General features: G+C 37.8%; 1 protein-coding gene across 3 annotated transcripts in view; it reads left to right on the forward strand.

The window, feature by feature from the left end:
* Tei (irregular chiasm C-roughest protein teiresias) overlaps positions 1–16712 on the forward strand; it is a 140270-nt gene that overhangs the window by 76814 nt on the left and 46744 nt on the right. For all 3 annotated transcript variants that reach the window (XM_071717634.1, XM_071717632.1, XM_071717633.1), the window contains exon 8: positions 1129–1401. In XM_071717634.1, the coding sequence (XP_071573735.1) occupies positions 1129–1401 (273 nt within the window). The remainder of the gene's footprint in view (positions 1–1128; positions 1402–16712) is intronic.

Consider the following 16712-nt stretch of genomic DNA (forward strand, 5'->3'; position numbering starts at 1 on the left):
AGCGGTGGTGTTTGCTGTAAAATTCCGAACAAACTACAAGACAAACGAGGTATAGTTGGGAGCCGAGCGAGCGTGAGAGGAAGTGAAAGCCTCCTATCGCATCCGCACCACTTTGATCCCTTTGTTTTGCTATAGGATGAGCTGGAAGATCAGCTTGCTAACTCAAAGGACTGCTACGTCCTCCCATTCCCCCTTCCCCGCTTCTTTCTCTTTCTCAGCCGAATTCCGCTGTAGCAGTCCGGCTCTAATTCCCGAACAGAGATACGAGCAACCCCCTTCATCTACTCTCTCGCCCCCTCTCTCCGCATTTCCTCTTCTCTCCCTCTCTCCTCCTCCTCCTCCTCCTCCTCCTCCTCCTCCTCCTCTGTTTCTCTCTCTCTCTTTCTATCTCTCTGTCTTTCTCCCTCTTTGCAATTGTGGACATAGCGCTAGCTGGAGAGCAAACAATCGTAACCGTATAATTCCATAGGTGGAATCGGAAAAGGACGAGAGGGATGAGGAAGGGTAGAAGTTGGAACCGACAGTACGCAACGTCGCGGTGGGGAAAAGATTTTGTCGAACCAGGCACGTGAGGGTAGAGAGATATTGCCTCAACTTTATCTCTCGTACGTGCCGCTGATTTCTGATACTCGAGTAGTTCCTCGATGACGATGAACGATATCGAATCAGGAATTCAAAATAATAGCAAAAAGTGAATTTGGTGAAAACTCTTAGGCACATTTAGGATTCGCAAGAGCTACTAATTATGAGACACGCTTTAACATTTCTTTTTGCGGCGTCAAGGAAAATTCATATTTGTATACTTGCGGAATCTAAAAAGATGAAATATGTGTAACGACAGATGTAAAAGCATGCTAAGTTTTTAGGTGACAAACAAAATCCAGATTTTCAAAGATATTACGATATTTTTATTGTGAATTGCCGCGTGTTTTATCACATTTTTTACCATATTCACAAAGTATAAAATGTCTAGGAAGGAAAGTCTGAAAGTGCCGTTTTAGATGTGCGTTACGTCCACGTTGTGAATTATTTTTCGTGCATTGTCTTATTCTCCTGTATGCCCCTATACGTTTAAGTTCGAATCTCGAGTTTGCCACTCGTTGAGAGATTTAAATCAATGGCATTTAGATGATCCAGATATGGAGACCGAGGCGGAAGCGCTGAACGGCGAGGCGACCGATTCCCGAAGGATGGAAGTGCAAATCGGTGGTGCTGTGACCCTCGAGTGCGACGGCGGCTGTTGGGGCCACGGGCCCGGAATGGATCCGGTGGGAGGGCCCGGGCCTCTCGCTCTGAGCCGGGTGGTCTACCAGGAAGCCGGGGAGTATCGATGCGTCGCGCCCGATCGGAAAATGCAGGACACGTGGCGAGCTCAGTTACCCTATCACATCAAGGTTACCGGTAAGTCCGATAAAATCTCTACCAGAATAGACTGCCAGGTTTCCCGATGTTTGCATTACGCGGTTTTTCCCCCTTTCGGCTTGTTTGTGTATATCAGCGGCGCGCGCGTATACGTCCCTCTGGGCACTGGCGGGAACGTTTTTTTTTCCTGTCCGCGAGTGCGCAAACCAAATGCGATAGAGATTATCTGAAAACCGATTAGACGTTCACAGTGCGCGTCTGCGAGTTACAAATTGAATTGCGATTCACATGACGTTGATAATGCGCGAGATGCATTGTTGCCGCGATTGGTATCTGACGAACATAACATTGTGCGGCGTGTCGCATTGTACCCGGCTGCATTGTAGGTTGCGGCTAACTACCTTGCCCGCTATCTGGTTCTAAATTTAATTATAACAGTCGACATTGAATTAACTGTGTTACGGTGTAACCGTGTTACGGCGGTAACACATTAATTATCGGCTTAAACTTTTGACGACCTGCTGAGGAGTATAGCAAAACGTCGCGTGGAGTTAATGCATTCCTTTAATCCGTTTAATGTAGTTACATTTCGGCAAAACAAATAAACTGGAGCAATACTCTAATGGTATAATTTGTGCATTTACATTTCATGTACACTTGTGTACACGAAGTTTGTTACGGTACGTACGCGGTTCAGCGGGTCAAATAAGATACTCCATTATGAAACGCGCGAGTCGAGTGAAGAATTAAAGGGCATACATTTGACAGAAATATCTAAAACTCTTAATGAATTACATTATAATTACGTATATCATAACTACATCGCATCGAATAGATTAAATAGTTAAATGCTCCAAATTTAAACATGTCCAAGGATAAAGTTTTCTCACAAGCAACTAAAATGCAGCAAAGCAAAATCCAAAGCAAATACCCTTTAGATTTATCGGAATTACAATCTGTCGTTCAACCCCCTTAGCTTTAATTGGAAGTTTTGCTAATAGTATTTTGTTATATCAAACAAGTAAAGCGCAGAAATATTTTTATAATAAATTTTAAGCTTTAAGAATCGCATAAAGAAATAACCTACACATCGATAATATATCGCTTTCATTTAACAAAAGTATTTTCACACTCGTTAAAATTTATATTGTTCTAAATCAATATTATTAGAAAAAATAATGCTAAGGTGTGAGGTAATAATGCAAATTTATCTTTGTTTGATTCGAAAAAAGACACATCACATTTTAGTGACAAAAATCCTATGGAATGTAAAAGCGGGAGGCAGAAATTTTTGGTTCGTTACATTAATTTGTCCTCTCAGATAAAAGCCGTTGCGGCTAGCATTACATTGTAATTATGATAATATTTTTTAATGGATATGGCCGAATAATAACCATCGTAATGTTTTAATGTTACCACGTGAAGCCACGTGAAGCCATACGGCTAACGATTGCATAAAACTTACACACCATGTGTAGAGTAATTAAATACTTTTTCACCGTCACACATTGCGGCCGGAAGGAATTAATTAAACGATGAGAATGTGAAGCATTTTCATTCGTTATTAAAGCTTCGTAATAGCTCTCAGTATCATTTGCTGTACATCGGACCGCGCCATAAGGTCATAAAAATATACGTATATTATTACTTTCTTGTGTTCTCCGCGAATTTTATCTCTAAGTATTAGTTTGATACACCATAAATGACTGAAATACAATACAAATATGTGCATTATACAATACAAACATATTGAAAATATTATAATATGTGAATCGTTAATACTTATATCATTTCTCTTTATATAATATAATATGTATTATTTAGAATTTATTAATGTTATATATAATGTTGGATGTCTTTAAAATTATTTATTTTATGCTTATTTTTTGCTAATTTTTTATTCAAATTTCTTAAATAAAAATTATAGAGAGTAAAGATATTTTGATTTTCATAAAAAACATTTATTTGCATCTGTTTTTAATTCGAATACTCAACTGGTTATTACTGTTAGTAACAACTATAGATTATAAACTATGAGAGCATTTACATAAATAAAAAGAAGAAAAGCAATTATATTAAGTTATAATAAATATCGAAATGTAATTAGCAATAAAATATTTTAATATTTTACAATTTCTTTGGAAACATTGCGCGTAGATTAATATAATTTATCACAATAAAATTTAAATGTCTAATATCTTTGGTCAAGATATTTTTTTCAATAATTGTACACTTCCAGTTTGAAACTCGCATATAGTCTTATCATTTCGAGAGAAAAGTCTCTGTATTTACTAAGAGTACGTGAGCTTTAGTTTCCATTCGAATTGAAGTTGAAGTCCGAATCCGATTTCGAATCTGCGCGTTTTTACCCGTCGAGAACCTCGAGAGACTAAACGGAAGCGCGAATGCTGATAAAAGTTGAGGATACATACTCGGCGCAACACAGATACCGGTCGCTTAGATGCGCACGTAGCATACTCTTCGGGGATAGTGGTCAACGGAACGTGACGTCGTATAAGGCGAGCAGAATATCAGCTGCGGATAAACCGGGCCAAGTTAAACGTCTTGAAATGCTGCGCTTGAACGCCTGGATGATAATAGAATTACTTATAAATGTTTTGCTTACACGATATTAATCGGTATTATCAAAGTGACAATTACATATAAAGAGACTTTGATTTAAAAATTTGTGATAATCATGCACGTGACAAAACTTCGGATAGGTTTGCTAAAATATTGGAGCTGTACAAATAAGAATTAATTTGTATAACTGCCTGTATTTTGTGTATTTCAGTAATAGAATTTGACTTTTACGACTTAGCACAGTATTACTGGAATACATTTAAACGTAATATCTAGCTAGACGATCGATAGAATACGCGTAAACATTAATAACGACTCTTACCGATAACCACTTCTGAACCACGTTACATAGTCGCTACTTTGGAATTCGCATTCGCATTCGCGACACTATGAAAGAAAACAACTTTATGACGCGAAATGGGAATTGTTGCGTCGTAAAGCAGACTAGTGGCCCGGCATACTCTATCGAGGCGATTCCCGTTCCTTCCTTCGATAAGAGATCGATATAGCGTCGAACCAAGAATCACAAGGCTATGTATTGGAAATCGTGAAACACCCTGGTCGTCCCGCGGTTTTACTGCCACGGTATCCCTCCTGTTTGTCTTCGATTCCTCTGGCTGGGGCAACGGTGAAAGAGCACCCTGCCCAAAACTGTCATTGTCACAGCAACGTCGAAGGACGGAACGGTCATTCGGCGAGGAGCGCGGATGAAAACGACGCGAGGGAAACGACGGTAGAGGGAAAGAGGCAGCGCGGAAGAAAGTTTGCGAACGTTTAACTTTTCCATTCCTCCTCTGGGGTCTTGTCCTCGTAAAACGGTTCCCGGACATCCTCGCCGACACGTCCGCCCGCCCTCGTCCAGGGCTTATAAGGGTGCGCGTTGATCTGTCCGAAGGGTGTGCAAGGCACGTAGCAGCACGCCGCGATATCTCGTTTCGTTTAGCTCTTAACGAGTTTGCACGGCTCCCGAATGGCTCATAATTTTGACCCGGATTTTCGTCTGAAAACTTGAATCGCGAGCGCAAATTAGCCTCTTGTTAATTCTCCACGCGAAAATTGAGACTAAAACGCACGGTTAATGTCAATAATACTCGAATAATCCCAATCTGGATTTGAATCCTGATTACATACAGTATTAAGGCGTATATGTTACTTATATAGGATAACAAAATATATTAGATACACGTACTTGGAGAAATTTCGACAGAAAAATGTGGAAGAGTTACGAGATCTCTAAAAAATTTTCAATTTGGCATGAATTCATTCTTTAAAACGGAAGAGAGCGTGTCAATGAAAATAGTTATAGTCAGTTCGATGATAGAGAAAGAAATCAATAAATCGATTGGACGAAATTTTTATAGAAAATCCTCGCTTATTCTATATTTTAGGGAATTCACCAACAATTTCTTTTAAATTCCACCATCGTTGAAATTGTTCTCGCTCGAGATTTTCGGTCGTATTTCGCGAACGTATCATTCACCCGATAAAGAATCACAGGTACCCGGATGAATCCATAGACGACAAAAAGACACTCGTCCATTGAAATACGACGACGTTATACGTTCGCAATTGCGAGAGACGTTGGGACAGTTTCGTCTCTCGGTTTCAGCCGCGGATACGAGACCATGGGAAATATCGTGTATGCCCGGTTATTTTCCCTCGCCCTATTTACGCGACGATGATAGATGCAGAACGTTTTCTTTCTCTTTTACCCCGCCCGCGTATATCCCTCATGGCCGGCGCGCGTTCTCTCTATCCGCTTCTTTCCTTCCTTCCTTCTACCACCATTCAGCCCGAAGCAATCGCTGGAGCAATCCCGACTTCTTATTGATTGCGGCTCGGGGAACTCGTGCGTGTAAGGCGCTCACAGCCCGTCCGCGTCGGTCGAACGTTCGCTATCCCGGCGAATGCTTCCTACGTCGTTTCCATGGAAATGAAAAGACACAGAAGGCACACCGAAATTATTTCGCCGTCGTCGATCGTCGTAAGCAATAATTTTTCCACCTCACTTTATCACTCGGCGCGTAACACCTCCCTCGGGGGTCGTACAACGCGCGAGATATAAGCTCTCGCTCGTTCGATATCAAAATATTTCGCTGCGATCCTAATATGTATTTCTCTAGGTTGTCGATCCTATTTCCCGGCTTCGCGCTTTTCCAATTCCTCCAGTAATTCACTCGACTTCGTTCGTCGTATCTTTTGAGAAATGCTGCTTCCCGAAATTTTCTGACGTCTCTCACGCGGAATGGAAGATTAGAAGTTATTGGAAGTATATACGGGAAGTGCAATCGATTCGCCAATTATGATAGCAAGATACTGCCGATTCGATTGAAATTTCTATTAAAATTACACCATTATTTTATGTATTATATGGATGTATACTTTTATTTGTATATTTTCCATTTTATCCTCGGTAATATAACGAAACAATTTAAATATTTCGTAGTAAAAAATCAGTATTGTTTGAAACATTCGCCAGGATATATGTTTAAACTTCTGTTCTCAAACTGATACACGCAATAATCGTGCAGAGATCTTTTGTTCCTTTTGTACACGTTGTTTCCGAATTGACCAAGCATGTAGCGATACGAGAGAAGTGTGGAGATGAAAACGCGTATCGTGCAACTTCAAAGCAACCATCAGTTGAATATATTATGGAAGCGCCGTACGTGCGGTTTGTATGATATTCGGTACCATAGTATGCGCGGCATGTTTGCAATAATCTCGACCGTACTTAAACGTTTGAAACCGCGATACACATTCACCGCACATCCCTACATATGCACATAATTTCTCTGCGAAAAAATAGGTAAATCGAAAAAAAAATGATGGAAACATATTTTGTAGATTAATAAATCCTCCTCTTAACGTTCTGTTTTTATTAAGTAAATTGTTTTTCGATTTCCAATTGCTTTTATTTGTATTGAAATTTTATTTGTATTCCTTGAATTAAAATTTAAAAAATAATAAAGTATTTCTTCCATTAAAATTGATCTAGTTTTGACGAACAGAAATGTAATATTGGAAAATTAATCCCCAGCGCAGCTTCTTTTTAATATATCTATTTTTCTCTTTGCGATTATACTTTTTGTGCAATTAGCAACTATGTGAGTACTCTACTTTGTCCTTAGCGAGAAAATAAAGCGGCCTTTGATTATTGTCACGGAATACGCTTTGGCTTTTGCTGAGAACTTTGATCAATGGATTTTATGAAGTTTGTCTGGGGACAAAATAATACACGTTTAATTAGAAAGCAAAAAACGAAGCAAAAATATTTTTACTTCTTGCCGTATACTTGTAGAGCGAATCGGTAAGCTAAAAACCCTCCTCGTGTACTACGGCTTCATCAACGAATCAATAACAGATGGCGATTAATTCTGTCTCGATGCTGGGAAACGAAAACTAAACTTGAGGAGTCTGTTGCTCAGCCTACCTCTCTACCGTTCGCTACTTCGTTAAACGTTCATTAAATCTTCGCGTCTTCACGACCTGAGATAAGGATTTTTTTTCTTTAATTGATCTGTAATTAGATGTGTTTGGATTAATGGTAGAACTTACGTAGAACTTTCGTATGTTCTCGTTAAATCACCGTCCAAGTTCGTCTAGCGAATACCACGTGCAGCTATTCGTTGTAGAAAATTCAAGCTTCTTTAACAAACTAAATGGCACTGTTTGAATAATGTATAACCGGATAAATATTTTATAACTCGAACAAGTTCCCAGTGAGGGAGAAAGAGAGAGAGAGAGAGGGGGAGGGAGGGAGGAAATACAAACAATTTTCATGTAAAATAAAGCTTAGGTAACTGAGCTCGGTACTTCGATAATTGAGCAACTAATTTTCCTAAACTTATTTAAGTTCTCTCTCCTTTTTCATGTTTCGAATTTTCTTTTCTTATCTTGTTACGTTCTTTGCTCGATTTCTTGAACTTACAATCTTGTCGTTTAAATGATGGATTTTTGTAGGAAAATCTAATTAAATCGTTGCAAAAATGCAACGAAAATTACAATAAATAACTAATCAGTCGTCCCTTTCGGCGTTTATGATGCTTTAACTAGAATTAACGAGAAAGTACTTAACAAATTTGCGTTAGTACACCGTTGTCGCGTCGGGAAATTTCTATTGATCTATAAAACACTTGCTGGAATCGTGTATACTTCGAATAGATCGATACAACTTTCCACCGTGGCGCAGATAACTGCCTCCTTCTCTGTGGGTCCGAGTTACCCAAGAGCTTTCCATGGTTAACCGCCGGAGAGTTAATTTCACCCGTACACAACGATTGGAACGGCGAATGTGCCTCGTACCAGCTGTAGCGAGCAACTTCGTATTTGCATGCTTGATAAAAGGAACGGTCGGATCTAGTCATTTGCGGAAGCCGCGCGTAAGAAACAAAGACTTGATTATGCGATCAAAGCGGAGAGAAGGAAAAATGAATCGCCTCGGGTTCAAAAGGCATGTCTTATCACGGCCGCTAACATCTCACGGCGTGTAACTGAATCTTTTAAAAACCAACGTCAAACCTACGTTTACAGATAGATACCTCTCCGTAAGATCCATCCAGCTTCAAACGCGCAGATCTCGCGCAGAAATTAACTCGTTTCATTATCCAACGATGTGGATAGTAGATAGACGAAAGAACAGCTTCATACCTCGTACTAACGAACGCACTAAACTTCACGGTTCATTAACGATAACTCGGCGAAACAAAAACTGATCTCGTATAATAAAGTATATTATATACTTATATATGAGCACGTAACATTAATATGTACAGATTACTCATCGCTAGTATAATTTCACTGAGGAAGAAAAATGTTTGAAAAAAAGAACACGACCTCCTGTGAAAATAACTCAACATAATTTCAACAAAATCTAAAATGTGGAGAATAATGTTCGGATTTTATACAATGGTAAAATTATACAATGGAATTATATATCTCTGTAATACAAATAGTTTCTGGAAAAAAGTATTCAGAACATATGCCAGTTATATTAATATAGGATATATCATCTTTCTCACACACGAGGTTTTTATATGAAATTTCGGTTTAATCAATGTAATATAAAGTTACAGTAGTATAAAATTACAGTAGTGACATCGTCGCTAATCACCAAAACGACAATTATTTCGCAAAAAGTAACGACATTACCTACGTTTATATCCATTGTCAGTGTACCCGAGCACGGTATAGAGAACGCATGGCCGATTAGATTTAAATTCACATTGCTATGATTCACATTGCTACGTCGTTATTCGAACGAGATTCGGACGATGGGAAATAACGACCCGAGAGACGCAGCTCTGTACGCTGCATACCGGGCTCAACGCGGATAGAGAAGGGTCGGGATGCACGTAACAAAACGTAACCCCAAAAACGATGGTGTACACGGGTTCCCCGAGGGAGCTGTGCAGCATTCAAACGAATCGAACGACATACAATCGTAACCCCGAAACGTGAAAGCCTGACCGCAGCTGTAAAAATCCTGCGTTGTCGATAAAAATTGCCTTCTAACGAAGCCGAGCTCGAATGAGCCTTCGAACACCCGGGGAAATTCTTTTGCGTTTATATTGAAACTTGCCTCTCCACTTGTATAGCGCCATTCTAAAAAAAGAAAATACGTTATTTCAACGAAACGTTATTTGAACTTCACACATTTCTTTTTACTTGAAATAATTATAACCGATATTTAATTAAGCGTAAGAGATGTCAAGTTTTAAATAAAAGGATTATTTCTATTCGGTTAATTTTCTGTTGGAATGTATATTACATGATTTTGAATGTTGGATTAGCAGAGTTAATCTGTACATTTTATTTCTATAAATGTATTTCTATATTATACAAATTTTACAATTTCTTTATTATAATCTTGAATCTAAAATGATTACTATAAATCGCGAATTATACAGTTGCCATTTATTTATACCATCATAAAGAATGATTATATGAATACGAAATACATATTTTGTTAGAAACAATCATAGGTATTAAAGTTTATCATCATCATAGTTTTCTTTATAAATAGTGCATCCGGAAATAATTACTAGAATTACTTTGTAAATAAGTAAATAATATAAAATTATATATATTAATTATTTTAAGATAAAGTTTGCCTCCAAATCTGAATAGGAGCATGCAAATTTAAACGGTAAATACTGTAATCTGTCTTTTCGACACATCACAATTCAATTAATTGTAGCATAAGATTTATATAGCAGTCAATCACTTCTGTTTAAAGTTGATCAATATTTTAAAATAATGCTATTATATACTCAACCCAATGCATTCAATATAGCCCACATTTTTCCAATCACATTTATGTTAAATATTTGGATTTTTATACTTTTTTATGTTACTCCTCTTAGTTTTAAACTTAAGGTAATGTATCGCATAATATATCTCTATTTTTTCTTGTCTAAATTTGATTTTTTATTTGCACTCAAATGCATTTTCTTGTTCTCAAAAATGAAAAAATATATATAAAATCGAGGGAACATGACTCATATCAATATGAAAAAAATTGGAAGGTTAAAAAGCTTTGCAAAATTATTTTTCGATTCTTTCACTGTTCTAATTTGGTCGAGTTAGGGTTAATGTAACTTTGATTGAATAATTCGTGGAAAAGGCAATCGGCTAAGATCACCAATATAAAGATAAGATTTAATACTTGTCGATGAAACTTTTTGCTGTGGCATCACATATATACACGTCTGTTCGGTGATCAGATGATGAACGACGTAGCTGCGCTATTTTTACGCCACTACTTTATCGCGAATGCACTTTGATGCTGCTATACATACATATATATATATATATATATATATATATACATACATACATATTTATAAAGGATAACGTGAAAAATTTCCTCTTGATGATACGAACGATATTTTAGTTACACTCTTCATATGGATAACTGCTTTCAGATCATACGAGTGATACGAGATCTATTTTGAAAGTAAAGAACATTATTTCCGCGTAAGTTGATATTATTTAAAAGAGAAGATAGAAAATTTGGACCGTTCTCTACATCACAAGCTGCTTTATTGAATACATATGTATTTTTAATAATGGTAAAATAGTTTTTTAATTAGTTGTATTCTACAATCAGGAAGCAGTCCTTCGGTCTCGAAATTATTACTTCGCGTTTTAATAAGATGAATATGACATTGTATAATTATTGCAGAAAATATTCCTAGAACTCGTGTTCCTAGAATAAAAAATACAAAATAATGTAAGTTAAACTAAGAACATGTCTTTCACACTTTCCTTTACTTTCTTTGTAACATGCAAATAAACTTTATTCCACTTACTTTCAGGAATAAGAATCTTGTTGCAAATGCCTTTTGCATTTTCATGCTTACAAATGCAACACACAATACTTTGTTACTTTATTTAACAAGAACTTTAGAGAAGAGAGACTTTTTTAAACTTTTTATTTTTATTGTTAAACAAGACATAATAATGAAGGACAAAATAAAATTAATAAGAGAAAGTTAATATTTCTTTTTCTCAATTATAGTAGTCGTGCAATCATGCCGCGATATGATTTCTAATTTTATCAGTTCTTTCCTTCTGATGTATGAACTCCGGAGTTTCGATGGCGTTAATCGACTTATGAAATATCACGGAAACAAATTATTTGGTATTGTCGATGACACATGGGAATATAGCGGGGCCCTTCCCTTCGCTTGTGTCCGGAGAGCCTGCGGAGAAGAAGGGTGGATGTAATCATCGGACGCCTCGGGGGAATGATGCAAGGAAACGGGGTCTTGGAAGTCAATGACTCTCGGTCGCGTCTCCGTTCTCCCTTGCGACTGGGCCCCCGTCAGGCGGGATTACCTTTTTTGTCATTCTTGTCACGTGTATCTCTCCCCTAACCCATCCTCCCGCGACTGGGCCGTCCCCGCATCTCTTTCTCTCTCTTTCGTTTTCACGCAGTCACGCCGGAAAAATTTCCATTCCGTCGCTTTCTCACTCGCTCAATCGATACTTGATTAATTCCATCTTTTGAATATAGAGATCGCGAATAATTATTTATGGAAGCGTCGCGTCTCCGAAAAGATGAATGTTATTTCGGAGCTTACAATACCGCGATAACGACACTTGTCAGCTCGAGAATACACGTGTCTCTTTTATTAGGAAGAATGCAAATTTGTGGGTGCATAATTTATTTCTTTGTTTGCTAAGGAAGACACCAAACTATTCTGTTTGAAACACTTCGTCTTGTTTATATTAACACCTGAATAACTTGTAGGTATAACCATTACTATTACCATTGATATATAATTTATATTGGATTTAAGTTTTAAGTTTTATTAAAACGATATTATCTAATCTTTAATCTCGTTTCCTCTAATCGTTTTCTAATTTCCGAACTCCAACTTGAAAATTTTTTGCCGCGAGGTTAACGAAACCAATATGAAAGATTTGACCTTCCCTTTGATTATCCTTCATCGAAAACTTTCTTCTTGTAGCTCTCACGCTGATGAATATTTGATTAATTCCGCCTCTAGAACGCGGGGATTGCGAACGATCTCACATTCGAGACGCGTTCCGCACCGGAATTAAATTTTATTTCACAGACCAGCGCCGTGATTGTTGCGGATGCAGGCGGTAAACGTTTACTTTATTCAAATTTTCAACTCTTTCCTCTCTCAATTACTCTTTCAACTTCGCGCAATAGAGTGTGATGCGCTTGATAAAATTCTGCCGGAATATATATATTTCAAATGATCCAACGAATACACAGTGCATAAAGCTATAAGATGGGGTCCTTATAAGTGAAACCAAGCCCCATTCAATTTTTTATTACTTCAAAGAATATTTTAATTATTTGCAAAATTTTTATATTTTTTGGAAATAAAACAATACAAGTTGGAAATAAAACAATAGCAGAGACTTGCTGGTAACTAATTTTACAGTACAGTTTACTTTGAAGCTTCGTTTTTATTTCAGGATTCGCGCAAGTTTATTACATTTCTAATTAAAATATAATGAATTTCGGTCTTTACGCTGCTATTTCTATGTGTTATTTCAACAAACGTATTAATCTGACTTAGGAGCAATTAATTCTACCTTTTTTTGTAGACGACATATTTATGCTCATTTTTAGATTTAAGTTGCATCATACGCGATGTAAATTTAACGATTGCCGATTCACGTAGACTCGCCTCCCTCATTGTGACAGAAGACGAATGACGGAACATTTGTAGCGTCTAAGGAGGATATCACGAGACTCGCCTTCAATTTTCGCGATAGGGAACGAAACGGCTGCTGTTTAGTATCGCGTCCAGTGTCGCGCTATGGAACGTCGTTCGCAGGGAATTTAATTAATGGAGAGAGGAAATATTCGTTCGAATTTAAATCGAACAACGTCAACCGTTTTAATCAAGCGGCATAATTATCTTCCTGGCGAGTGCAAGGGAGTTAATGAATCTAATTACAAGCCGGAGCGAATAAACATATTTTACAGCGTGAATCGGATAGTTAATAGGATGATAATCCCATCTCCTCTCCCTCCCCCGTCCGCAATGTGTAATCTGATTTATAGCTTTATATTGGATACTCGCACGACGACCATTAATAGTGCTATACTTACTATAAAACTGTACTGGCAGCTATTTCACTCCGTAACGATCGCGGTGGCAATTTAATAGTCCTGTAATTAACATGCCGAATGCATCCAGAATGCGTTTCACCATTAACGAGCGGAATTGAGGAAAGTTAAACAAAATTCATTCCGGATCTCTTTGCCATACTAATCGAGAGATTCTCGCTTCAGATTATGGTCCACTGGAGTGGATTTTCCCTACCGTGGGATCGTTAAATAGTTTAATAATTTAAAACAAGTTAGTGTGACTTTATTTATTTTACATATTTTTTCTAAAAAAAAGTAACAATTATAATTTCAGGAATTTTGGTAAATTGAATTTTTTGCTGGAAAAGTAGAGCGTTATATATTCCATCAAACTGTCCGGTGTTCAAAATCCATGTTTACCTTGTTGATAAAATATAGTTTGTTTGGGAAAAGTGATAAATATAATTTTAGGAGTTTTGATAAACTGAATTGTTTGTGTTGCTGAAAAATTAGAGAATTATATATCCTATCAAATACTATCTGATATTCAAAATCCACGTTTATAGAGATAGAATATACAGACTGTTTGGGAATATTGGACGTGCAATAGATACTACATAAATCCCGGAATTAAAAACTTGTCGTATCAGCAATTGTTCCTAAAGCTTTTAACGGTCCGTCCGTCGGTGAGAGACGAAGACAGGAACATAATAAAAGCGCTATTAAGGAATCTGACGAGATCCGCTATGCAGATTAATCGTATTCCGTGACCCGCGCCTTGGCTGAAGAATATCGCCAGGGGATATTAGATATGCACGGCGAGACGCCGCGACCATAAATCAATTTGTATCCCGGCCGTAATGTGTTCATAATTCATGCTTAGCCTAACATAGCTCTATAGGTGGGTGTTGAAAAATTAATGCAGCGAAAATGGCCGGTATTATTCCGCCCCGTTTCCGCCCGGCCATTGTTCCGATTGCTGCTCGAATATCAGTGTCTTCGAATTTGTTATCTCGCTGAAAACAACCTCGTTAATTACACATTCTTATAAAGCAAAAAGCACAACGACGATAATCAAAATATATCACTGTGCTATTAAACGTTATTAATAATCAATATCTGTATTTACTGTTAAAAGCAGATATACATGTCTATGCGTTCGTAACATTTCATTAGCAAAAATTAATTCTCGATTTTGATTTTTATCCTACCCTGTGCTATTAAATCTGTGTACGATTGCAATTAGGTGGGAATTTTCTGACCCTATATATATACATATATGTGTGTATGCTTCACGTTTATATATTATTGTATCATAGCATTATTAACATTCGTTAATGAAAAATTTTATTGAATAAATAAAGGAACAATGACAAAAATAATAATTACAATTTTTTAAATTCTCTACCACTGCTAAATATTTATCATTTTACAATAATTTTATAATGGCATAGTATCCGTATAATAATATAAGGCACGATGTAATAGCTATTAACTTTAACACTGAGTTATATGTTGCGACGACGTCCAATCGTTACAATGTTCACCATGGACTTCACTGGACGCGCATTCTTAGGCAGATGCGAGAATCTACAGACAACAGCATTGGAAATGAGCACAGCGGGCATAGTACCCATCGTAATACCCACATGATCTCTCGCTCGCCATACCGCGGCGGCTGCTTATTCAATAACAAACTCAGCGCGCATATCCGCGTCGAATCAACATACAGATAAGTTCATTCATTCGTATCGCGGATGTGCGCGCAATAGTGGCAACGGCAACGTTATTATCCGCTCGCGCAACAGCGAACACGGTTAATTCAGGGTTGTTTCGAGAGCGTGAAACGAGCCGCCGCGATGTACCGGCGGGAATTGCGCGGAGTTACGCGCGATTCCACGTAATAGTGTAATGTCCGTACCGTATAGCTGTCACATACGCGCGCGACCCGCCTGCTGTAGCTCTTTTATTTCTCCTCCTCTCCCCCTTTTTTTTCCTCTTTTACGGTGCCACGCGATTCCAATGACCGCCTCTGATGCAGCGGTAATTCGGTCTATCGACCGATCGACTGTCTCGTATTCACGGAGCGCGTTCGGAGCGATCGTTCTTCCATCTTACCGCCGATGCAGATTGACCGGATCTTTTTTCCCCTTTAACTCTTCTCGAGCGAGAAACCTCGCCGACTGTTTTTGCGTTCCGAGCGAATCATCGTAGCGTGTCGATTGCTCGGTAAATTGCATTTTCCACCGAAAGCGCCATTAATCTTCCTCTCGAAATGGATGGCTCGCACGTCTATATGTAAATATATAGCTACATACATTGTATATGGTATATAGTATGTAGAATATATATATATAGTATATGTACACCTGTATATACAATATTACATCTGTATATGTCCTGCTTTCTCTCTCCCTCTCGCGTGCACTTTTTCACAATTCATTTGTGTTTTAGGAAATGTCAAGCGAGCCCGCACGTTTCCATCACTCCTAAAAATGTTTCCTTGCCACATCTCGCCCTCCGTGAAAAATATTTCATTCGTGTATAAGCTACGCTTGACTTCTTACGAAACATAATAGAGAAAGGGCAACGTGGAACAAATATATTTTTCTCGTAGTTTTTTGTAATATTACGTTGCCCGTAATATTCATGATTTTATTGTATCCGCGTATCGACCAATTTCGCCCAGCATCGCAGCTTCCTAATTCGTTTTATACGCGCGATACATCGCGTGACTTATCGCGATAGGAAATTACTTGTTCGCTGGCGTGTTGGTGTTAATTTATTCCGAGTACGGGGTTTTTTCCTTCGGAAAGTTGCCAATTTAAATAGAACTATATTTATTAGCAAACACATAGAAAATATTGTTGGATTAGCGTGAGTAATTGCAATTCTGGAAATAATCCGGTGTGAAATTCAGAAGCATTCTATGCTAAACACAATAAATCTTTCCGCACACAGCGCGTTCTATTACATTTTGTAATTGATATTGGGATAACGAATGCGAGTGATGAATTTTCGCAGTTCAATAACTCGGATATTTACAATCAATTTGTCGAATATCGATTCCATCGATTGCTCACATAGGCAAATTAGATTAAAGAGAAAAATAGAGAGAACTTATTTCTAGTATATTTTTGTAGGCACTCATATGGCCATAGAATTGCGTTAAAGCACTATTTGTACA

The sequence above is a fragment of the Temnothorax nylanderi genome, unplaced genomic scaffold (genome assembly GCF_030848795.1).
Source record: "Temnothorax nylanderi isolate EJ_2023f unplaced genomic scaffold, tnyl_v1.0 TNYL_tig0219_pilon, whole genome shotgun sequence".
NCBI lineage: Eukaryota > Metazoa > Arthropoda > Insecta > Hymenoptera > Formicidae > Temnothorax > Temnothorax nylanderi.